General features: G+C 43.9%; 1 protein-coding gene across 4 annotated transcripts in view; it reads left to right on the plus strand.

Moving 5' to 3' along the window:
• The window catches only part of PAK1 (p21 (RAC1) activated kinase 1), a 115,024-nt gene that overhangs the window by 39,875 nt on the left and 49,643 nt on the right, over positions 1-25,506 (plus strand). For 3 of the 4 annotated variants that reach the window (XM_054015805.1, XM_054015803.1, XM_054015804.1), the window contains one exon: positions 22,109-22,319. In XM_054015805.1, the coding sequence (XP_053871780.1) occupies positions 22,130-22,319 (190 nt within the window). In that variant the 5' untranslated portion in view covers positions 22,109-22,129. The remainder of the gene's footprint in view (positions 1-22,108; positions 22,320-25,506) is intronic. The other variant, XM_054015806.1, reaches the window with a different exon arrangement.

Here is a 25,506-nt window from a genome sequence, read left to right on the forward strand (position 1 = left end):
TACTGGCTTGTTTCATGATACACCTTTAACAAAATCAGAAACAGCAACTCCCACGAATTTGGAAACTCCAGAATATTTTTTTAGCCGTTGAACTGAATAGCTGCAAAATAAACACACAGGAACTGCATTTCAGAAGCTATTAACATGCCATCTTTCTTGTGCCAATAATAAAGGACGCTGTCAGCTAGTTTTAGGCTCAGTTTCATGTTTGGGGGTGGAGGGAAGTGTTACGTAACCGAATCGGACAAATCCTGAGATGATTTATTGGGCAAAATTCCCATTGCCAAGAACCTTTAAAATGGTGCACTATTAACCTGACCTGTCAGGAAATTATCTCCAGCTAAGGTGGGAGAGTTCTGCTTCTCCACCTCAGTGAAGTATTAACTTCAAAGCCTGCTTGGAACTGTGTCAATGTCAATATGGAATGTTAGCCAACAGCAATTAAGAAACATGCCTAGCTGGTGTGAGGCACCAAAACCCAAACTGTCTGTATTCTCGTCCTCCTCCAAGGCTGGGCTCTTTGCTCATTCGTTCTTCAAAGTGGCACTCTCTCCGCTGTCCCATCATCTCTGCTGGAAGGGAGAAGATTTTCTCCTCCTCCTCCTCCTCTCTCAGGTAGCAGTTGTGATAGATGAACACTCAGCTCTATTTTTTAATTGCAGCATAGGGAGAGAGATGGTCCCTGTGTTCAAACAACACTTCCTATTACAGTAGCGGCTAGAGGACCCAGCTTGTGCTAGAGGCTGTACAAACACCTAGACAGTCTCTGCCACAAAGAGCTTGCAGTCTAACTAGACCAGACAGACAAAGGGTAGGAGGGGAAATTGAGGCCAAGAAAGGGGGAGATATCACTGCAGGTCAGTGGCAGAACTGGGAATAGAACCCGGGGCCTGGCGTTCACCCAAAAATTAGATCGACCTAGCCATATTGCTCAGGGCTGTGAAAATGTTCTTGCCCAGTGTGATGTAATTATATTGTCCTAACCACTAGTGGCAGCTAGGCCAACACAGGAGTTCTTCTGATGACCTAGCTACCGCTTCTTGGAGAGGTTGATTTACTACATTGATGGGGGGCGGGGGGGGGGGAACGCTTCGTCCATGTAGGAAGCGTCTACGCTACAGTGCTATGTCCTGACACAGTAAATTTTGTCTTTGTAGACTGGTTCCTATGCAGTGCCATATGGATACAATACCAACTTGGAAAAGTTGGTGGTTGTATTTGAAGAACCATATGTAGTGTTTTTGTTTGCCCATAACCAGTTACTCTATCCAAAAGCAGTCCTTCTACAGTGGTAGTTCTGATTGAGGGCCTCATGGTAAGAACACAGTTATCCTCATTCATCAAACAACCATGTGCTTCCTAGTTAAACAGTGGAGTTTGCATATTGTCACATTTCCAGAGACTGAAACTGTGTCAATCCAGTGTGATAGATGGGCTTGAAGCTTTTTTAGGAGAGCATGCTTTTGAGGGTAAATATAGCCTGCACAGATGTTAAAAACTAAGGATTCTTCTCAGGGGATTTAAACAGGAGGTCAATGTTGCTGGTCGCTGTGCCGTGACCCTTTTTTATTTCAACTGTTTATATGGAAATTGCTTTCCCCCTCTTCTCTTAACACCATCTGTTATCCCAGAGACTTCGACTATACTAGGGTGTACTTATGAGGGGGAGGGGAAAAAGCCTCCCTGGAGCTTCTAGAGAAGCATAAAGAATCTGGAATCTTGATTTCATCCACCAAAAAAACTTGGTCTTGTTCGACTGATCACTTTTATTCATATAAATTGGTTGTTGCCATTAGGAGATGAAAACCCAAGATATGAATAAACATAATCTCCTCTTGAGGACCTCATTAAATCTTCCTTCAATGTGCCTTATAACATAGTATGTGGTGTTGGCATGATGACGCACATGTAGCAAATGAATAATTTTGCAAATATCTGTCCTTTTGAGGTTTTTGTTTTTAGTTGAGTGCCAAAACATGGATAGCTATTTGATGAATTATGCCCAAACTGCACATACCTATCATTTGATTTAACAAATGAACAAGAGTTTACATTGTATACTGTGTATTTTTGTTCTATGTATTTTTCAGATAGGTTAGACAATCAAAGTACTTCTGAGCATGTGTGTGTTCTAATAACAATAGAAACTTTCATCGTCCCTCTGGAGTGCGAAGGAAATTAGTTAGGGCTAAACAAACCCAGAAAACGAGTAGCTAGCAGGCTGTGTACTCAACTACGCTGATCCATCCCTTTGCTTTTCTGGTGAATCCCATCCCTGCTCCCTGGTCTTCTCTATTTAGGCCTCAGTAGAGCAAAACACTTAAGTGCATGCTTAAGTACTGTTGGAATCGGACTCACTTACTCCCAGTGGAAATTAAGCATGCCCTTAAGTGTTTTGCTGACTCAGGGCCTCAGATTTTAAGCATCTTGGAGCTGAGGCAAGCTCTTCATCCGTGACTGTTGAAAAGGCACCTAGTGCATGTTTGGCACTTTGTAAATAATACTCCAGCTTTTGAATTGGGGCCAACTATCAATCTTAAGGCTGCACCAAGGCCACATAAGCGTCCCGCCACATTTGCTGATCACTGTCTCTGATATCCTGCTCATAAATGCTGCAGCCATTTATGGTTAATTTTGCATGATATTGCAAAATGTTTAAGATATTTATATAATGTCTGTGTTCCTTTATTTTTTTGTTCTTTGGCCTTCTGTCATCTTCCACCTGTTTAGACTCTCCCTCAATCTCTCTGCTTCCTTATCACTTTAAACATTCCTTCAGTTTTTCTTCTAACTAGAGATCAGTCTTTATGCAAAAGTTCAACCTCCCCAAAACCAGGGGTGCTGGAGCAATTTTTATAGTGGGGGTGGTGAGAGCTATAGAACCAAACTGCTGTATATAATGGAATCCATTTCAAGCCAGGGTGTGTGGCTAGGGTTGCCAACTCTCTAGGATTGTCCTGGAGTCTCCAGGAATTAAAGGTTAGCCTTGAATTAAAGATTGTCATGTGATGAAACCTCCAGGAGTATGTCCAACCAAAATTGGCACCCCTAGGTGTGGCAGCACCCCCAGCACCTCTCGTTCCAGCACCTATGCTCAAAACTCAATGCTGTTGTGAACTTTGGTTTTGAACTTGGTCCTTTCCCTTCCCTAACCTAACATTTAATCCTTCCCTTCTGTCCAGCCCTTCTCCATTGCTTCAGTCCACTTGTAATGTCCTGGCAAGTAGGTTTGCCTGTGTATCATCATACTCTATTACAGGGGTCCCCAAACTTCTTACCTTGTGCCCTACCTTATCCCTGTCTGCACCCCATCCCTGGAGCAGGGCTGTGGCTGTGTGTGTGTGTGTGTGTGTGTGAGAGTGTGTGTGTGGGGGGAGGGGGGGGAGACAGGAGTTAAGTCCATTAATGGCTATTAGCCAGGATGGGTAAGGAATGGTGTCCCTAGCCTCTGTTTGTCAGAGGGTGGTGATGGACGGCAGGAGAGAGATCACTTGATCATTACCTGTTAGGTCGAGGTTAACCTTGAATTAAAGAACATAAGAATGGCCTTACTGGGTAGTTTGTTTATCCATAGTGGTAACCTACAAAGGGATATGGGGTTAGATCCACAATTGATGGAGCATCGGTCCATTGAAATCAGTGAGGGTCTGGCACATGATATCTAATGCTAGTGACAGCTAAAGATGATCTGTGTGTAGTTGAAATCGTAACAGTCTGAGGTTTTTGAGTCTGATCCTGGTTTATTACCATAAACTCTATATAGCCATAGAAAACCTGCACAGTCTGCTTAGCAAATAGGAAAAAAGATTAAAAAGTGGGGATGAGATGAACTGTCTGAAATATGGTAAGTGTGTAGTAGGGAAAATATAAAGTGGGTGAGATGAGGACAGAAGTTGTTTAATATTTAAGGTCTATGAGATGGCTCTTTTCTATTAATAATTCAGCTAATCAATTGGTAACTGAAAGAAACTAAGAAATAATCTCCCTTCCCCTGTAAAATTTTCCTATCCCTCATCCCATTTGAAAGAATAGTGTGCATGAAGGTAGAAAGAATCCATTTCACAAAAGAAAATGCAGTTCTCTTCAGTTCACCATAAAAAAGTAGAATTTTTTTTTTGGTTAACAACTAAAAACTACAAGGAAATTAGCGCTCATGGCAGCATTCTTAGTAGGTAATCCATGCTAATTAAATCAGACAAATAATCCTATTATAAAATTCATCTAGTTGTATTTTTTAATACTCATTGCCATTTGTGTTCTTGTCATTAGTATAATTGTCTTTTACATTAGAAATACCAAGGTTGTAATTTATCCCATTTTCCCTGCAGCACTCTGGCATTAATGATCTGAACTGGAGTAACACCATGCTTAAATGACATACAGACCATGCCTAGATTAGAAAAACTGTCTGTTTTTAAAACTGTTTAGTTAAAACATTTCTAAACGTGACCAATTTTCCTAGTTTAGACACAGCCTTGCAGATTAAACTAAATTGAAAGGTATATAGTTCCCCTTGTTTTATTTCTCTGGCCTGACTGGTCTTTTAGAAATGTGGGCAGCAAATAGCAAAATTAGATTGTTTAAAAGGATGCAGCTAACAAATCTGGAGGAAAGTAATCCAAAACATAGATACTGGGAAGGAGAAGACTGGAGAAGCAATGGGCCTGTGGACATGATTTAGATTCAGATCTAGATTAGTTTATAGGCTGAGGTTTGGAGATTGGATTAGAGGTTGAAACAGACAGATGATTTTAGTTGGGATGGCTCTAAAATTTAGCAATAGATTCTGATGAGACTTCATATCAAAATGGTGGCATGTGGAGCCAACAATCTTAGGCTGAAATCTCCTTATGATTCAACCTCATTTGAATCCGAACTAAAAGCAGTTTGGGATCAGACCAGGAACCAAAATCATAGGGGTAGGTTCAGATATCCAAACCCTACTGAAAGGCTAAGTAGTATAGGGTTTCTGGTTTTGGCCAATCTCTAAAATGCTGAAAGGGACCTAGCAGTGATACACAGCTAGTTTATGGTCTACTATTGGAAACATGGGAGAGTGGCAAAAAAGGCCAATACTGTTCTGTTGAGACTGTGTTTTGAATATTGCATTGAGTTCTGGGCTCCATAATACCAAAAACATATTGGACATTGGAGGGAGTTCAGGGAAAAGCAACAAAAATTACTAGGGGAGCTGTAAGGATTCTTACAAGAATTAAAAGAGCCAAATATCCACGGCTTGGTTAATGGGAGGACATGATGACCACTGCAAATATCTGAAGTATGAAAATACCAAGATAAAGAAGAATTTGGCCTGGAAAAATCTCAGGAGAACATATTGTGGGGAACAATCCTACACTGGCAGCGAAATGGACTTGCTAACCTAGTAAGTTATGTTCCACTTCTGACTGTGCTTGGTCTGTGGACCACCTCTGCTAGGAACCCTTCCCCCCCCGCCCCCTCCATGGCCTGATACGAGGGTTACTTTTAGATTTTTCTGTGGAAAATCTCCAGCAAGAGTAAGTAGCTCCTGCTCGAATCTTGCACATTAAATTACACTTATAGGCTCCTTAGGCTATGGAAGGGCCGTTTCAGAAATGGAGTGTCCCATTTATATTTGACAAGGCCTTATTGCTAGCTACACTACATATCACTTTACATTCTGAACTGGACAGGCTGCATTAGACATCCTTGAATCTCTGTTTCTGGCCCTTCCCACCAGAGCTCCATTGTGCAAGAATACAGATAACCTTGGGCAGAACGTGCAGAAGGTTCTGTGTCCTGGATCTGCCTGCTGGATGGGATGTGTGCTAGTGCACATGCCTTTGTCACTCAAAGTAAGAGTAATTGGAGCTTCTCTCCACCTGTTACTGCCTAGATAGTTAATTGTATCCTCACAACGGGCAGCTCACCTGGCGTGGTGGGGAGTACTGTTGCAAAACAAAATGCTCTTACTTGTAAATTGTGTTAGAACCAACCCATTTCTGTTATTCAATGGGGAAATCAGTCCTGGTCACCACTTCCCAGACCAACCATAGATCAGATGCAAGACCTGATGTTGGGACCTAATCCAGTGAGCACACTTTCCATAATTGAGTAACAACAACAAAAAATATCTGGCCATCCTATGGTGAAGGAACATTATTTTCTAAAGGATTCAGAAGTGATGGATAGCTAGACCCTATATGGAAGGTAAAAACATACTTACTGTCTGTCTGTCCTAATAATCCGAACAGTACTGTGTCAGCCCTATTGTAATTTTGTGATGTGGACATTGTCCACTAGGAATTGGATTGATGCAACCAACTCGTTTTGAGTGGATACTGGTGCAGGACTTTGTATAGAAGTCTGCAGTGCCCCTGCCTACATTGTGTTTAGCTGCAGCCAGTGCCATCATTTTCATATAATATAATATAATCTATATATTTCATATAATGTAACAGGCAACAGCTCTGCTATTTATATTAATCAAGAAGGAATAAATTAAACAAGAATATTGGAGTCAGAAGTAACAGTGAACATGAATCATGATAATGCTGTTTTATCATAGATATTTTATTTATAAACATCTTTGTGAAGGGAGTGTGGTATAGTGGTTATTTGTATTGCAGCTAGTGCCCATTGTGCTAGGTGCTGTACAAACAGAACAAAAAGATGATCCATGCCCCAAAGAGGTCACATCATAGGATTAGGGCTCTGTTTTGGGGGGGACACCAGGTTCTTTTTCTGGTTCCATTATTGACTTTGTGTTCTTTAACCACAGATGCACTGAGGCATAGTATCTGTAAAATGGGCATAAAATTGTAATAAACGTGTATGTGCTTACCGCTACCCTCCATTGGATGGAATCTGAAGGGCCCAACTATGTTTCATGGGGCTTTTTGCTAACAGCTAATGAAGAACCTCCTTTTGCTTAAATGGTAGGGGTTTGTGTTTTTTGAAGCAGGAGGTTCCGCTACAACCCTTCTGTGGGGCAACAGGGTTTATTATATTTAGCAACTGCAAAAGAGAGATTTTTTGGGGTTTAGGCATCTTAAAGTGCTTTGATATCCTTGGATGCATGACACTATATACGAAGTGTAAGTTATTGCAGTAGAATCTCACTAGTTACTAGAAGACCCAATACACAGGAAGGTACTAGTCACATGCAAACTTCACAAGTCAATCCTGCAATGTGGTGTGTTTGGGTAGTTCCCAGTTTCTATGTAAACTTCCATTGACTTTAATAGGGCTCCACGCACCTGCAGAATTGGGGTCTAAGTGAACAATCCGGTACAATAAAAGGCAAGATAATGCATCATCAAATGTACTTAGTTCGCTTACTGTGACAATTGTAGTTTAGTTTTTAATTATTTATTGATTATGATTCTTAATGCACTAGTAAATGTTCTATACAGTACACTTGGTAAAAGTAATGAAGTTTTAGCAATATGAGACTTCACTGCGGCATTCAGGTATTCTATCTTAGCTTGTTCTCCACCTCCCAGCAGACATTTTTGTGTATATGTGAATTATAAATTGTGCCTATTGGTGATGTTCCACTAGAATCTGACAGAATATCATAGTAAACATATATAGTTAATGCTGTAGCAGCAAGGAGAGACTTTTAAAAGCTAAATTGGATGTAAACCCTAGCATATTTTAGAGTCACTTTAGCTTGGTTTATCATCTTCCGTAAAATGCCGTTAGGCTATTAATGCTGTCACAGTTGAAGGAATAATCATTGCAAACTCAAAGAATTTAGATGCACATTTTTTTAAATGAGTTTGTCTCCATTGACTCTAAATTAGCTTCTCCTTTTTCAGTTGGCGGATCCCTAAATTTGCTGCTATTCTTGTTGTCTTCTAATCCAGTTGCTGTGAAGTTTTGTAGATTTTGTGCAAAGTTCACTTTATATTGGAACGTTCATGATTCTTTTGCCTAGCTCCAAAGTCCTGAGACTTAAGGAAACAATAACTAAAAAAACTAAAGCAATTGATATGATTTATGTCAGTATAACAGCCCTCAGTATGGCATTAATTAGAAACATGCATCCTGAACCTACAAGCATTTGTAACTGAGTGCTGTGCTTGGTCCTTTGAATAGTTTCTTTGCCTTCAATGAGATTACGCCAGTAGGAAGCACCGTGTTCAGTAGAGTAACTCACTGGCAAAGATGTCACATCCCTCTCTAATGGCTGGCCACTAGAGGACAACAGCCTAATACTGTTACCAGCAAGTAGAGTTATATTCATTTAACTGAAATGACAATGGCTGTACTGTGAGGCTAAAAGTCCCATTTTCAGAACCTGCTTCAGACCTATGCAAGGAGTCATTACGTTTCCAGGATCAGCCTATAATCTCCATATGCTCAGCGCTAGATTCAGTGTAGGGTTGGTGCTGGGATGTGTAAATTGTACTTCCTTGCATCAGCTTTGCCCTGTGTCCCAGAGCGGTGCTGCTGTTCTCTTCTCTCATGCTTTTAAATCTACTGTGACTTCCATAGGAGCCCTGCTAGCGGACTTGTGGAGGGACAGCACTGAATCCAGGTATCCCTCTGAGTGCTGATTAAGCCAGCTCCCAGCCAACACCACCCAGTCTTTGGGCAGTGCCGTTACCCTGTGCACCCCTTTCCCAGTGGGCAGGAAGCCACATCTGCTTTCCACTGTCACAACATCCCCTTGCCTCGCAGACTTTCCACCTCAACCCCTTCTTGCCCCACTTAGACTTTTTTCCCTCAGGGACTCTGTGCAGGGACTGAGTGTAACCCTCAGTGTATAGATCGCAACACATTCTGGCTTCACTTAAAATGCCTGTTTATCAGTCTGATATCTTATTAAATAGATTGAAACAGTGGTTCTACAAACAATCGTGGCTAACGTGTTTTTTAGTGTTGAAAACTGCATGCCTCCCTGTGAGATTTATACTTTTGGGGATGGAGTTAAATGAATGAGTGCTCATGAAAGATGCCCGCCATGGAAAGTGAAGTCTGCTGTTATCAGAGAGCAGGCACATTATTGGCAGCAATAATAACTTGGGTTCCATATCCTCTTACTCACCCCCTCACTGTCTGGTCCACTATGCATTCTGTGATATTGTTAGCCTGTATTCCATCTTCATGGCAAGGTGTTCATCTTACACTCGCACAGCTAAAATAATGATTGTCAAATTACAGTTTGTCTAAAAATAATAAAAACTTGAACAGAGGGCTCAGGGTTAATGGTCATTGGTTTGAAACTGGTCCAGGTTGGTAGTGACTGAAAGACTTTTAAACTCTCGTGGTTCATTGATCAGTGTGAAATATTAGCACGAGCTGAGTTCTAAGTGAGCAAGGGCAACTCAACATTTAGCATCAGTGTTGGAAGTCTCAACAAGGATGCTAAATACTGAAAAAGAATGGAGACTAATAACCTTTTTGTTGTTGTTAAAGGTGGTGTCCCCATTTCAAGGCTGACGCATTTTGGATCAGACTCTTTATCTTGGTTACGCCACGGGAATTCAAGGCGACTCCGTTGTAGTCAATGGAGTTACTCAGGTTTACACTGGTTTGAGATCAGAGGGAGGCTTGAGTCTAATCTGAACTTTGTGGCCCAGGCCCGTCCTCTGAACAGATTCCTTTGCAGCAGAAAGCTAATTAATAATGCAGTTGCTTGTGGCGCTGTTGCTGCTTATATGCAATTTGAATTATTGCTAAGTACCCCACACATGTTCTTTTTATTTATTGTGCGTGTGATTTAATATGTTAATTGCTCCCACCAATATCATCTTTTACATTCTGGGGCGGGAGGAGTGAGACTTAGATGAGGGATGAAGATTTTTCTTGAGCGGGAGGCTGGGAGGCGAGAGAGAGATAGTGAGTGTGTGTGTGTGTGTATTTTCTGCTGCCAGTTCTGGCTCTACTCTGACTTTTGCAGCTGAAAGTTGAAACCCTACCCTGCCATTCTGTTAGCTCAAGCGGAATGAAAGCCAAGGGAGAGTTTCAAGTGTGGTAGCAGAAGAGGAGCCTACGCTGACGCTGACGGCAACAGCAGCAATAAAGGCAGCTTGCTTGGTCTGGTGTAGAACTGGCAGGGTAACAGCGTTTCCCCATTCACTGAAATGCTGAGGATTATTTGCTGAGTGAGATCATTTAAATTAGAAACACTTGGCTCCATCTGAGTGTCCTTTTGGGTTCTGTCTATAAACAGAACATATCACTGAGATGAGTTTCTAGAAAAACTAAGAATACATTTATTAAAAAAGAACAGAGATTTAAGGGATACTAAGCAAAGATAATAGAAACAGAAAAGGTTTACAAATAAAACTAAGTTCTAGTCACTAGAAAGCATGTTATACTTTTAGCAGGCTGCAGTCCTTATCTAAGGCAGATTCTTATCTAAAGCCACCCTTCAGTGTCACCAACCCATATGGTTGTGGATCTGCCATTCATGGATACAAAAGTTGCTTTCCTTTTTGTTCCCTCAGTGATGGATAACCACAATGTCTTTTCCCCCCTTCTTCTGATAGTCCAGTAAACCTTTGAAAAGTGTATTCTTACTGTTTGTTCCCCAGAATGTTGGCACCATGTCCCCCTTTCTCATCCCCTTGTTCATTTTCTTTTCCTGTTGACTGCAGATGCAAATATAATCCCCATTGTCTATGGCTTACCCTGCTTCATTTACACTCGGTTCCAAGGCAGACAATCATTCCTTTGTCTGTGGCAAACTTGTTCACCAACCTATCTGCTTTCCTGGTTTGAGCATATTTTTAGTACATACCTATAACTTTGTAATTGTTACCCATACATATATCACACAATGATTATGGTGGCCAGTATGATTTAAGTTTTCATTTGATACCTTACACAACATTCTTTATCGATGAATACTATGACAGCAATGTGTTGGGTGTAGTGAGTTCGTCAGGCTAAGAGTTGGCTGACACGGAGAAGTGAACCACCAAAAGACCCTCTATGTCACACGGGGCTATGGCTGGCATGGAATAAGCACTCTGACCAGTCTGTCAATGGCATTTTGGAGAAATAAAGATTCTCTCTGACATGGAGGATACCTCTGCTATCTCTCCAGCCGTGAAGGAATTTTTAGGTACCCTACTGAGGTCTTGTAGCATAAGCACCTAACATACGGTAACTCCTCACTTAACGTTGTAGTTATGTTCCTGAAAAATGCGACTTTAAGTGAAACGATGTTAAGCGAATCCAATTTCCCCATAAGAATTAATGTAAATGGGGAGGTCAGGTTCCAGGGCAGCTTCCCCTACTCTGCAAGCACCGGGGGTGGGGGGCGGGGTGCTCAACCCTCCGCCTGCTCACTTCACCCCTTCCCCCAAGCCCCCACCCTTGACCCACCCCTTCCCCCCCATTACTTTGCGCTGCGTCCTGGCTCCTCCCCCCTCCCTCCTGCCTCCAAAACACCCCAAGCCGGCTGATTGCCCTCCCTCCTCCCTCCTGCCCGGGGCAATCAGCTGGCTTGCGGCGTTTAGGAGGCAGGAGGGAGGGGGGAGGAGCGAGGACTTGGCGCAGGCTCCCCCTCCCTCACCCCCTGCCCGGGGCAATCAGCTGGCTTGCTGCGTTCGGGAGGCAGGGGAGGGAGGGGGCAGCCTGCGCGCCGAGTCCTCGCTCCTCCCTCCTGCCTCAAAATGCCGCAAGCCAGCTAATTGCTGCGGGCAGGAGGCGGGGGGAGGAGGGGGAAGGTGCTGATCCGTGGGGTCTGCCAGCAGGCGGGAGGCGCTGTGTGTGTGTGTGTGTGGGGGGGGCCCGTAGGGAGGCTGCCAGCTGTGGAGAAAGCAGGCAGCCAAACAACGTAAGACTGGAGCATTGTACAACTTTAAATGAGCATGTTCCCTAATTGATCAGCAACGAAACAACGTTAAGCGGGATGATTTTAAGTGAGGAGTTACTGTATTTCAGAGGGGTAGCCGTGTTAGTCTGTATCAGCAAAAACAATGAGGAGTCCTTGTGGCACCATAGAGACTAACAAATTTATTTGGGCATAAGCTTTCGTGGGCTAAAACCCACTTCATCAGATGCATGGAGCGAAAATACTATAATATATATTCTGCACCTAACACAGTATTCAAATACTTCTGTGGTGAGAACCATATAAATACCTAGGTTAATTTGAAGGAGAGAATTTAATGGCGTTGAGTAACCAATGGGTTTTGGTTAGTGTAACAAAGGCTATCTATGTGCAGACACCATGGTAGTCACAGGAACTGAACCCTAGGCCTTTATATATATATATATATATATATATATATATATATATATATATATATATATATGTGAGAGAGAGAGAGAGAAATGCTGTGATAATTACTAGGATCCTCTACTAAAGAGAGAGGTGATCGTGTGCACTAATGCAATGTACCACGTAAGGGGCATATACAGCAGTGGTGCCAGCCAATTCCTGGTGCGGGGTGGCTGAGCTGGGCTAGACAGAAAATCGGAGGGCTGCACTATACATGTTAACACCCCCCCCCCCACACACACACTCACACTCAGCCAGCACAAGTCCTCTTTAACCTCCGAGCATTGGGTTCAGAGCTGGGGAGGGGTAAGACTGGGGGTGCTGTGGCCGGGGCTTCTGCTGCTAGTCACAGCTGGGCTGGGGAGGGCTGAGACTTCCTCTTCCCCTGCACAGACTGCTCCCAGGGCCAGGTCAGACTAGGGTCACCACATCTGAAATATAAAAACACCGGCCCCTCTTCCGCCCCCACAAGGCAAGCCTGCCACAATCCCAACCACAAGGCAACTCTGCGACACCCCACCCCCTTCAGCAGCCACTTATAGTATCTAGAGAGATGACACATGTAGATAAGATTGATAACATCATTTTCTTACTTAACCTGCAGAAGAGCTAACACTGCAGCATCTTTAGCTGGACACAGAAACTTTTACCATTAGATATCCCAGTGTATTGTGGTGATAATGCAAATCTTTAGACCCACATAAAAAAACCCAAACTTGGCAGATTAATTTATTTTTCTGGCAACTGGCAAATCCATAAAAAACTGGCAAGGCTGGTCAAATACCGTGCAGGGGGTAACCCAAGTCACACCCACTGCAAGAAACTCCTCCCCACCCCCGCTTCCTGCCCCCGTCGCTCCCCAGTCACGGGGAGAGGGTCACTATACGGGGAACTCCCACCCCCCATTTCGCCCAGGGAGCCATTTTCCCTAAGGCTGACCCTGGACATCGTCAACATTCAGAGCTGGGTGATTGGAGAGCAGCGGCTGCTGGCTGGGTTCCCAGCTTTGAAGGCAGCGCTGCCCCCCAGCAGCAGCGCGGAAGCAAGGGTGGCAATACCTTACCATGCCATCCTTACTTCGGTGTAACATCTGACCTTTGCATAGGGAGGGATGACTGGGGTCGGGGAGCTAAGGAAAAATTCGGGGTAGCTATAGCCCCTGCAAGTCTAAGACTGGAAAGGATCATTGTGGTGGTAGTCTGACTTCCTGCGTAACACAGGTCATAGAACTTCGCCCAGTTATTCCTGCATCAAGACCAATATGAACTAGAGCGTGTTTTTAAAAGACATCCTGTCTTGATTTAAAGACTCAACTCAACCATTGCAATACCTTACCAAGGGATTTGGGGAATTACCTTTTAGTGCTATATAAATAATAAAACTAGCAGTGGAGCAAAACTGCAACCAGTAGCTATAATCTAATGGACGCGCACACACAAAATACATGTAATGTAGAAAGCATTAACAGTTTTTAGAATGGTGCAAGAGTGAGTTAAGGGTGAGGGATGGTGAGACACAACTTCATTGGTTTCTACTTTGCTAGAATTTTCATTAAAATGTCTAATCCCTTTCTCTTTATATGAAATTAGTTCACTTGTAAACTCTGGGTTTGGGATCATGTATTGATGGCGGCTGACTTATTGGCGAACTGTGCATAACACTTAAATACGACAACATCTGGCTCTATATTAAGGGCTTGGTATTTACCTTCCATTTTATAATCTACATTTTGTTGTCCATCCTCCCACAACTGTGAGAAGCGTGTGTCCTTCTTGTCCGTCCCCCCCACAGCTCCAGGTGGCATTCTGGGCTCTTTTCCCTAAGGTGCCATACAGCCTCATCATCCCCCAGCACAGGGATGTGCTTGAGTGTTGATGGAGATTAAAATGGCCCCGTGAGTGTATCCTTCCTGTGTTGATATCAGGCCAGCAAACTCCATGTGATGATTCATTGGGATTCTTCAAATAAGGGCATGACACATCTGGAGGGAATAAGAACATAAGAACGGCCATACTGGGTCAGACCAAAGGTCCATCAAGCCCTGTATCCTGTCTTCCGACAGTGGCCAGTGACAGGTGCCCCAGAGGGAATGAACAGAACAGGAAATCATCAAGTGATCCATCCCCTGTCGCCCATTCCCAGCTTCTGGCAACCAGAGGCTAGGGACACCATCCCTGCCCATCTTGGCTAATAGCCATTGATGGACCTATCCTCTATTAACTTATCTAGTTCTTTTTTGAACCCTGTTATAGTCTTGGCCTTCACAACATCCTCTGGCAAGGAGTTCCACAGGCAGACTATGTGTTGTGTGAAAAAAATACTTCCTTTTGTTTGTTTTAAACCTGCTGCCTATTAATTTCATTGGGTGACCCCTAGTTTGTGTGTTTTGAATTTCCTCTACTTATAGCATCCCAGCACAGTGTGTGGCACAGCAGTACAATGTTTGCCCCTTTCCCTCCCTTCCTCCCCCGCTTCTTAGTTGTAGGAACAATTGGTCTTATAAGGAAGAAGGCAACTTTAATGTGTGTGTACTTGTTCACTGGGATCAGTTATACTGTTATGGATCAGAGTATAACAGGAATGTTGACACAGAGGTAAAATGCGTAACCGGGCTGATCGTAATCAGCCTAACAGTTAAGACTTCTTTGTTTTGGAATCTGGTCAAGATGACCAATAGTCATGGTAACAGTGGGAAAACAGTGCTTCAGAACCAATTAAAATTTTGTACTTGTTGAGAGAATAACTGAGCTAATCTTTTTTTAGTATAGTTTATTTCATCTAGAAGTTATAATGACTAATTCTCAGCTATCGTCTTCCCAGACTGCATGAATTATAGATGGCTCTTTTGAGTTTCATGTTCACTCCAGCAATGAGTATATACTGGACATAGTTATGTTTATGGCATCTACTTTAGGGTAGGTTTCAGCTACAATACTGATTTTTTCCCTAATTGCTTTCTCTTTAGCAATTACTTTTGCTAAAGGAAAATACTGCAAGAAAATATAATCCAGCTTGATGTTCAGTGGTGGGAACATCAACTTAAAATGACTTGGCTTTCCAAAGGAAAACATTATTTGCATAGCATAAATGTTTAGTGTAGAATTTCTATTAGACGGTCTTATTTTATTTTTAATTAGGATAAAGCTATTACTTTTTATTTATATTAGAATAGAGCCTAGAGAGGCTCCATTTGAGATCAGAGCTACATTGTGTTAGACCCTGTAGACACGCATAGTAAGAGACAGACCCTGACCCAAACAGCATATAAGTTTTAAAACTAGACGTAAGGTCAGGGCCGGCTCCAGGGTTTTGGCCGCCCCAAGCAGCCAAAAAAAAAAAACAAAAAAAACCCTCCCGCGATCGTGATTTGCGGCGGCAATTTGGCGGGAGGTCCTTTGCTCCCAGCGGGAGTGAGGGACCATCCGCCGAATTGCCGCCGAATACCTGGACGTGCCGCCCCTCTCCGGAGCGGCCGCCCCAAGCACCTGCTTGCCAGGCTGGTGCCTGGAGCCGGCCCTGGGTAAGGTCCAAACCAAACTCCCAGATCCAAACACCCCCAAAGTTTAGGAAAGTTCCTCTCCAGATGTGAACTTTGTGGTTTGGGCCCATAGCTGCTTAAAACAAACTGGGAGAAATTACAAATCTGTCTAGTATCAGGGGGTAGCCGTGTTAGTCTGTATCTACAAAAACAACAAAGAGTCTGGTGGCACCTTAAAGACTAACAGATTTATTTGGGCATAAGCTTTCGTGAGTAAAAACCTTTTTTTAGGTAATTTTAGATGTAGGGTTTTCGGAAACCATTCTTATGCACCTGTTAAATTCTGCTCTTAGGAAGAACAGCATATCAAATCCGTGTTGGAGAGGTGGTCTGTTGGATCACCTCCTCTCCCATTCATAATTATTCATGTGGATAGGACATATACATTCAGTGAGTGCATTTATACTGGGCCACTGGGATCACTTACTTTGGCTGATAACTGATTTGAAAAGGTAAAAAGAGATTTCAAGAGTATAGATACTAACTGTATTCTGGACTCATGGCAGACAAAAGTTTCTTACTATCCTTAGTATATACCACAATGTATTTTCAGGACCGCTGTGTGATGAACCGTATGGTTCTTCTGACGTTTAATGTTCCAGAGTGACCACAGAAACAATAGCTTTAGACAATGGAGATGCCCTTGTTGTGGTGATTGTGGGATTTGGTCTGAGTGTTGGTATTTTAATATATGGGAATTGAGCAAATTGTATCTGTATCTAAGGGCTTGTCTACACTGGCACTTTACAGCGCTGCAACTTTCTCGCTCAGGGGTGTGAAAAAACACCCCCCGAGTGCTGCAACTTTCAGCTCTGTAAAGTGCCGGTGTAGACGTGCTCCAGCGCTGGGAGCTGTTCCCCTCGTGGAGGTGTTTTTTTTAGAGCGCTGGGAGAGCTCTCTCCCAGCCCTCTGCCCTGACTACACAAGCCACGTTAAAGCGCAGCCGCGCCTTGCAAGTGAAGACATGCCCTAAGATGCATCCCTTATCTAACTTCAGATGAAAGGTTTATTTGCTGGGTAATAACATTTCCATTGTTAGTCTTGCCATTGAAATGTAAAGTCAGTTTCTTGTGGAGTGTTCTGTCATTGCAAACAGAACAATCAGAGTGTTGTGAAAAGTAAGGGAAATTAGGTTGATTGATGTTACTTTGACTGGCTTTTGCAATCTGGGTTGCTTAGAACAGAGATTATTCAGTGACTCACTTTGGTGTAATGGAGCTCTGACAACTGTGGTGGTTTTGCTGAAAGCAAGTACTTGCTGGAGCTACTGGAATTCAAGCAGAATAAATAAAACAGCTCCTTTATATTTAAAGATGGAAAGGGCAGTGAGTCGGCTACATATTATCATGGTAAGAAATTAATTTGCATGGATGCTGCACTTTGATGGGGAGAATGCCACCTTCTGGTACATTCAGAATAACTCAGGCATGGATCAGCGTTCACATCGCACTCCCTGTCAGTACCCAGCCCGGGCCAGGGTAGTTAATGCTCCAACCAGCAGACCAAATTCGGTGATGAATCCTGGTCACCTGCCACCTGAGGCACGGTGCACATACGCTAAGAAGATGCAAATCTGAATGCTCCACTCGAGGCTCCTACCTATCTTGCAAAACCTGATCTTAGTGGGATTTTGACAATAGTGTACGTTTAGAATCACTGTCCCATTGACAGTAGTCTGTATTTTAATCTTTGGACTTCAAAATGTGGGGTTTTCTTTCTGTTTCAGGCAAGTAAATATCCGAGGCTGGTGTCCCAAAGTTCTGTGCAAACACCACATCAGGTGCATGCATGTGGAGCATGACTGCTAGGACTGGGCTGCTGGAACCTGCAGGGCTTTCCCAGGAAGTTCCTGGAGAAGCCGTGGAAGAGACTGGGGCCTTCAATCCTGAAACAAACCCCATAAATCTGTAGCTTGGAGTGTTCTCTTAGCCCTCATCCTCTCCGCCCCCCCAGTGTTGTGGGGAGGAAGGAGGCTGGCCATACACATTCTGTGTGCTGGCTGGGAGGGTGGGGGAAGTGTAGATTTTAATACCATGATCCTAGATGTGTGGGACAATCTCGAGGAAGGGTTTGGGTGGCTTGAGTGGGAGGAGGAATCCACTGTGTGCTACCTAGGTTAGAGCTGCAAATCTGAGTTCTCAAATAGGTGTGAAGAACTGGTATCCACTGTTGTAGCTGTGTAGCTTTTTGGGGGTGCGTGTAAAGTGAGTGAGCATTTTCTGATCCCCCGAGTTTCCCCTTATTTAATAAAATAGCTGTAACTGGCATTATAAAATAAATTAATGGAGCTATCCTATTTCCTAAAACTGGAAGGGACCTTGACAGGTCATCAAGTCCAGCCCCCTGCCTTCACTAGCAGGACCAAGTACTGATTTTGCCCCAGATCCCTAAGTGGCCCCCTCAAGGATTGAGCTCACAATCCTGGGTTTAGCAGGCCAATGCTCAAACCACTGAGCTATCCCTCCCCCATTCCTATAGTCCCTTCCATTCGAGGATCATAAAGTGCTTCCATCTGCCGGTGAGGAAGGGGGGTATTATCCCCATTTTATAGATAAGGAAACTGAAGCACATGTAGATGAAGTGACCTCTCCAGGGTTTCACAGCAGGTGAGTGGCAGAACTGGAAATAAAACCTAGGAGTTCTGTCTCCCGGTCTGAGGCTTTAGCCACCAGCCCTTCTGCTATTTTTATCTAAATTGTTCTCTCCTTCCTTTCCCTCTCTTCACTGCTGTCTCCCTTCTTGCCACCCTATGGTCCTTTCTCCTCACTGTTTCCACCAGCCCTGTCCCCTCAATGGTCTGTTCTCTCCCCCCAGAGCTCTCCTCAATTTCCTTCCCTATTTCTTTTGGTACTCCGCTGGTCCTGCGTCCCTTCCAACGTGGCAGTCAGCTGGTGTCTCACTGTTTTCTGGCAGTGTGCTGCAGTAAGGCACAGCAAGGGAGAGGGAGTCAGTGGGGGGAGGTAGGTTTTTTTGCCTGCCTGCTCACCAGGCCAGGTATTAGTTCAGGGGTCGGCAACCTGTGGCACACGTGCCAAAGGTGGCATGCGAGCCGATTTTTACTGGCACGCTGCTGCCAGCCGGGGTCCTGGATGCCGGCCCCGCTCAACCCGCTGCCGGCCTGAGTGAACGGAACCCCCGGCCGGCAACGGCTGAGCGGGGCCGGCGCCCAGGACCCCGGCTAGCAGGAGCCGGCGGACGGAACCCCAGACCGGCGGTGGGCTGAGCTGCTCAGCTTGCCACCGGTCTGGGGTTCTGTCCACCAGCCCCGCTCAGCCCGCTGATGGTCTGGAGTTCTAGCAGGCTGAGTGGGGCCGGTGGCCAGGACCTCGGGTGGCAAAGACCAGCGGCCGGAACCCCAGACCGGCAGCGGGTTGAGTGGCTCAGCCTACTGCCGATCTGGGGTTCCGGCCACCGGCCCCTTGCCAGCTGAGGTCCCAGCAATTGGCCCCTCTCAGCCTGCTGCGGGCCTCGGATACCAGCCGCCAGCCTTGCGCACCTCGCTGTTGGTCTGGGGTTCCAGTCGCCCGTCTTCTGCCAGCCGGGGTCCAGACCTCCGGCCCCGCTCAGCCCTCCTGCCAGCCTGGGGTACTGGCAGCCAACCCAGGGCTCTGCTCCTGGCCTGGTCCCAGCACTCTGCAGCCCTTATCAAAAATTACACTACAATTAGCTTAAAAACTTTGTATATTACAGTAATTGTTAAAAAATGTATAATGTTAATAAATACATAGGTTTGATGAAACAAAGTAGTTGTACGTATGTGCCTGTGCTTTATTTGTGTTTTCGATGATTTACCTTCTAAAAAAATCTGGCATGTCTCGCACCCCCAAAAAGGGCATCTCGCACACTGAGGGGGTGCGTGCACCCCAGCTTAAGAACCACTGCACTAAACTGATGAGATCTGCATTTTCATTTAATTTTAAATGAAGCTTCTTAAACATTTTAAAAACCTTATTTACTTTACATACAACAATCGTTTAGTTATATAATACAGACTTAGAGAGAGAGACCTTCTAAAAACGTTAAAATGTATTACCGGCACGCGAAACCATAAATTAGAGTATATACATGAAGACTTGGTACACCACTTCTGAAAGGTTGCCAGCCCCTGTTCTAGTTCCTAGTAGCCAGAAGGCTTGATAATCCTCCCCCCCCCCCCCCGCCCCACACACACTTCCTGACCTGGGATGAGTGGGGAAAGAGGCAGCAGTGACAAAAGTGACTGTCGCTCCGGAGGAGTGGCATTGGGCAAAGTATGCAGCTATTGACATTAACTTCCCTGTTTCTCTTCCTGCTGCTGTCTTTGTCTAGCAGCCTCCTAGTAGGGATCATTTCTATAGTTTGTAACTAGAGAAGTGTAGCCGAAAGTGTCTGACTTTGCTTCTTCCTGATCATAGGTGTGTGAATGCCATGAACACAGACAGGGCTTCTTTAGTGACTCTGCCTGGCAGCCTGTGCTTGTTCCTTTCTCTGTTTCAGTTGGATCCGGATGAGTTGCTAATTTTATAGGCACCAGAGATGCTGCTGTATGCAAGACAGCTCAGTATAAGCGTAGTCTCGGGTGTATTCATGTCAAACAGGATATTTACCCACCAATGGCTGTCAAAGTTACTGGTGCGTTTTAGTTTGTACCAAAAGAAATCTCCCGAACTTCTTATGCAGCTCCTGGTCTCTGCAGCTCCAGCTGTCAGCTTCGTCTTTGCTCTTGCTCATTTTCACACTGGGGAATGGCATGGGGCCGATGGCCAGTGACCTGAATAATGGAGGAGGCAGGAGGTAGATGCCAGAACACTCCCAGGCAAGTGGAAAGCTGAATAGCCCCAACTGGCTGCCAAAAATTACCCCCTGACATTCAAATCAATGTCCCAAATGAGACTCTTTAAACAAATTTCATTTCTAGGAGCACTGACTTCGGATAGGCTTGTGTGGAGTCACCACTTCTAAGTTCAATATGTTAGGTGGGGTGTAATAACCTGCCTTTACTGTGGTGTGGCGTTCTTAGGTTCCAGTTCTGCAATCAGCACCCAGAAGTCTCATTGAATTCAGTGGCCAAGGTGTCTCCATTTTAACTGTCCAGCAGGAGGTACTCAAAATCAGTGGTCACTCTGGAAAACTTAGGTCTAGGACCTGATTTGCAGATACTGAAAGCACGGCATCTCCGGAAATTAGGACCTTAGGGACTCTCTTGAAAGTGTCCCTCAGGTTCTGCTGTGACTGCCAGACTAATCAATGAAGTTCTGCTTTGATACTTTAAAGCCCCCTGCTGGAATAGGGCCTTCTTAGGCTATGTCTACACTATAGCTTATGCTGGCATAATTTATGTCGCTCAGAGGTGTGAATAAACCACCCTCCAGAGCGATGCAAGTTACACCTACATAAGGGCTGGAGTGGGCAGCCTATGTCGGTGGGAGTGCTTCTCCCGCCGCCAACATCGCTACTGCTGCTCGCGGGGGTTGGAGTGACTCAGCCCACGGGCGAGCTCTCTCCTGAATGTCTGCACTAACAGTGCCAATAGCAGCGCCGCTGTAAGCTCTGTCATGTAGCCGTAGCCTCAGTCTGGGTCGCAAAAGCTGTGTCCCTGCATGGATTCTTCATCTGCCGGAGCAACTCAGAGATTTGGAAGCTGTAAATTAATTTTGCTCTGATTTTATTTTATCACTTTTTGGAGCTGGGCTTTTCCTAGTGACAGAACCTGCTACCAAATAAAAGGACTCAAATTAGGAAGTGTGGTTTTTTCCCCATTGTTTGTGAAATTTGGAAAGTCATTTGGTTATTCTGAGGAATAGGATTGGTTTGTTTTACAGAAGAGTTGGTCAGAAATTGTTTGAATTTTTAATGAAAAATGTCAGCATTTTTCAACAAGTTCTATGTGCAGTTGGGCTGTATAAAGATTGAGTTAATTGTGCTGCTAATGGGTTATTCTGCAAGTACAGTAGCTTCTTTGTTTAAATCTACACTTTAAGGATGATTTACATGAAGAGTTACTGTGTACATGTGGAGGATCCAGTTTTATTTTACCAGCTCAATGAAATGAAATACCCCTAAAAAGGCTGGGCATGATGGTCAGTAACTCTGAAAGAACCTTTAAACTTTGTCTTTGTATGGGAAATAATTAAAAGTTGTGTTCCGAGGGCCAAATCCTGATTGCTAGTGAATAAATGGGAATTTTGGCATCCACTTCAGTGGAACCATGCGTTGGCCCCCAGAAGAAATTTTTTATGCAAGTTTGTTATCTGCAGGTAATTAACATAAACTAAAAGACAAAGCTGATGCACAATTTATTTGAAGGAGCAATTTGCAACTGTAATTAAAAATGCACAAAAGTGATTATTTCTTTTTCCTGGTCCTAGTAACAGCTTCTTTTGCTGAAGATGTCTAATAATGGTGTTGAAGCCGAAGACAAGCCTCCAGCCCCTCCAATGAGAAATACCAGCACTATGATTGGATCTGGAAGCAAAGATACTGGGACTTTAAACCATGGCTCAAAACCTTTGCCCCCCAACCCTGAAGAAAAGAAAAAGAGAGACCGATTTTACCGATCTATATTGCCAGGAGATAAAAGTACAGTATTTTGATTTTCACTATAGTTTCTTCTTTGCATGTTGCTGGGGAATGATGTTAATGATTCTTTAGAATTTAGAGCATAGTTCACAAGGTCTAATACTTCACATAATTTTTTTGGGCCATACTGGGAATATGGGCTGCCTGTGGTGACTAGCTGGGTATCTGCTTTCCTAATAATTAATTCCATTCCCCTCACAAACTCCCCATTCCTTCTCATAATCTGTTGATTGTTAAAATGTGTGTGTTTGTGTGTGTGTCTCTGTGTGTGTGTGTGTGTGTGTGTGAGATCTGTGATTACCAGTTTTCAGGGACATAGACACTGTAATGTCCCTGTTCTCAGGGCCTGTCACAGCTGCCTTTCCAAAGTTCAGTGAGATTTGTTTTTTTTTTTTTTTTTTTTTTTTTTTTGGGGGGGGGGGGGTTGGCCTTAGTTTTTGCAACCATTGTAGATGGGCCTTCTGAAGGAGTCCTGCTGGCCTTCTGCGTTGGTGAAACTGAAAGCAGGCTGGAAGAGTGCAAGTATGTCCAAAAGACCATTTCTTACCAGTCCTGTCACATGTTGCTATGTGGTCCATAGCCCTGAAGAGCTTAATGTCTAAGATGTGTCTTTGTCATCCTATTCTATTTCAGAATTTTGGATCCAACATTGTCCACTGCTAAAAATAATCTGTCTCTATAACTTCTTGCACATTAACTTGTATTGAATGAATTCTTTCAGCTATAATAAGGAATGTAACAGGCAAGATGGGAATAAGGGACAGAACTAATGCACTGTACATGCAATTTTAATTTCTACCATTAGTATATTTTGAAGGTTGTACATTTATCACATGAATCAGTTGCAATGATGCAAGAAATTCTCTAGTCCTTAATCTGCCACTTCCTTTTATATCTCGATTTACTCTGTTTGTAAGGAACCCATCTCTGTGATATATTTATCTCCCTTTTTCAGTCTCTTTTTAAGGATTCATAGTGTCCATCGCCATGGTAGTTGGGTGCTAAATAAATAAGATCTTTCTCTAATTTTTGTATCTACATTCTCAACTGTTTCAATAAGGAGTCAGTCTCCTAAATTCTTGCTAGAAGGAAAGGACTAATCCTAGTTCTGTGGCCTAAGAGCAACTTAATTGCTGTTTATACTATTTAACCTGCTCTGGGAAGCAGACAGACAGTTTCATGTCTATTATAGTGCCAATCTCCAGTAAGGCTGTAGGTATGTTAAGGATGCGTGATGCTGTTAAACATGAATGCAAAGCACTTGATTAAAAGTGAATCAGTTCACATGCAGTTAGGTGAAAATGAGCTTTGGATGTCTTAACACGTCTGTAACTCTTCCTTATCCCCCCTTTACCTGTCATGCTCTCAAACGTTAATAAAATATCATCTACTTATTTTTTTTTAAAAACTGGCCCAGGTTTCTCTCTCCCTCTGTGTATAGAATGGTAAGTCCAGTGTTTGGTATCTGAGCACCAGATACGTAGTTCTTTTCTACCAACAGGCGACAACAAGGTACTGGAGCCTTTTGAGGTTATGTAACTTGTTCCAAAGGAGCTTTCCAGATCTCAGTCCTCTGTAGTGTTTGTCTCTATCAGATGGGAGAGTACCCTTGCTATTGGCTATTGCAGCCTTGTTTGCTGACCAATATCTGCGTACTTTCCATAAAAGGGTTACGCTACCAGGTCTGTTTCTACACTGACATGATTAGTTTCAGAGTAGCAGCCGTGTTAGTCTGTATCCACAAAAAGAAGAACAGGAGTACTTGTGGCACCTTAGAGACTAACAAATTTATTAGAGCATAAGCTTTCGTGGACTACAGCCCACTTCTTCGGATGCATATGACATGATTGTTTCCTTCCCCTCCCACCCCCCCCACCCCAAAACTGGGAGCTAAAGAGGAGGAGTGCCATAATGTGATGCTTCAGCAGCTCTGGGTTCTCTTTGCGTTGAGGGTGTGATCCAGCTTCAATTTGAAGGCAATGAGCAGACCGCCATTGAAGTCAGTGGATGTTGGCTTCTTGTAGACATTCCAACATGGTAGCCACTCAGGCAAAAGAGAATCATTGCCAAGGCCAGAAGAGTCTTCTGTTGCAATGCACCTGCTCGAACCAGAGTGGCAGCCTTCTCCTGCTGCCTCTCTGAGGCCTTTTAGCCTGATTGCCACCCTGGCTCCTGGTAGGACGACTGACAGACTAATATGTAAGTTCATTCAAGTAATCCCTGACTGGCTACCACACTCCTGACATGAAGTGCTGATGAATTGTCAATAGAAAATCCATTGGCTGATCAGCCTTAGAGAATCTCCTAATGCACAAACTTATTTACTACAAGAACCCAGCTTGATTAAGGCTTACAGTTCAGCTACTGAGTTGCCTGGAGTAAAAGAAGGGTTAATTCAGGTCGGGTATAATCTCTACTGTGATGGAACTGCATAAAGACTGTACAGCTCTGGCACACTGAGCAGGCCTGACCGATAATATTGGACTTTAGATTGATTTTTTAAAAAATACTATTATAAATTGAGGATTGCAGAAAGCAATATTGGCAAATACTTCGGTAGCAAGTCATATAAAACAATTATGCAAAGAACCTCCTTGATTCAATGAGCTGAATGTAAGACTTGGTGATGGTTTCTCCTTTGCAGTGCTGTGCCTGCTGTAGGACTACAGTAGCACCACCTACTGAAACGCTAGAGGGGTGGGAAGTGTTTCAGGTGACTTTTCCAAGTGGCTCAGGAAGAGGTGGTAAGATCACTTGAGTTTCTATTGGGTGAATCTGGAGCTGTCCCTGGTGGAACGCCAAGTTAGAATGCCTGGCAGCTGTGGTGTTGTGTTGCTAGCTTTTCCATGGTGGGAGTCGGGTAGCATTGTGGAATTCTGGCCTCGTTGCTGGGTATTACGGCTTCTGACATAATTCTGGTGTTTGAATATAGACTTAACAGTGAGGTGGCCTCATGCCTAGACGTGCTGATCCACAGCTTCATTGTCTTCAGTGAGAGTTGTGGGTGCCCAGCATCTCTCGGGAGACATTAGTTAGCTGGAAACACTATTATTGTCTTGGAATTCTCAACCGAGGATTTTGAGTTCGCAAGTCCCCCTTGTATTGAGAGAGAATTATTGTCTTCATCTGAGGAACTCATACCCAGCTTCTGGCACATTACCGAAAAAACTTGCTAGTTTATGAAAGA

This window comes from Malaclemys terrapin, chromosome 1 (assembly GCF_027887155.1).
Source record: "Malaclemys terrapin pileata isolate rMalTer1 chromosome 1, rMalTer1.hap1, whole genome shotgun sequence".
Lineage (NCBI taxonomy): Eukaryota > Metazoa > Chordata > Testudines > Emydidae > Malaclemys > Malaclemys terrapin.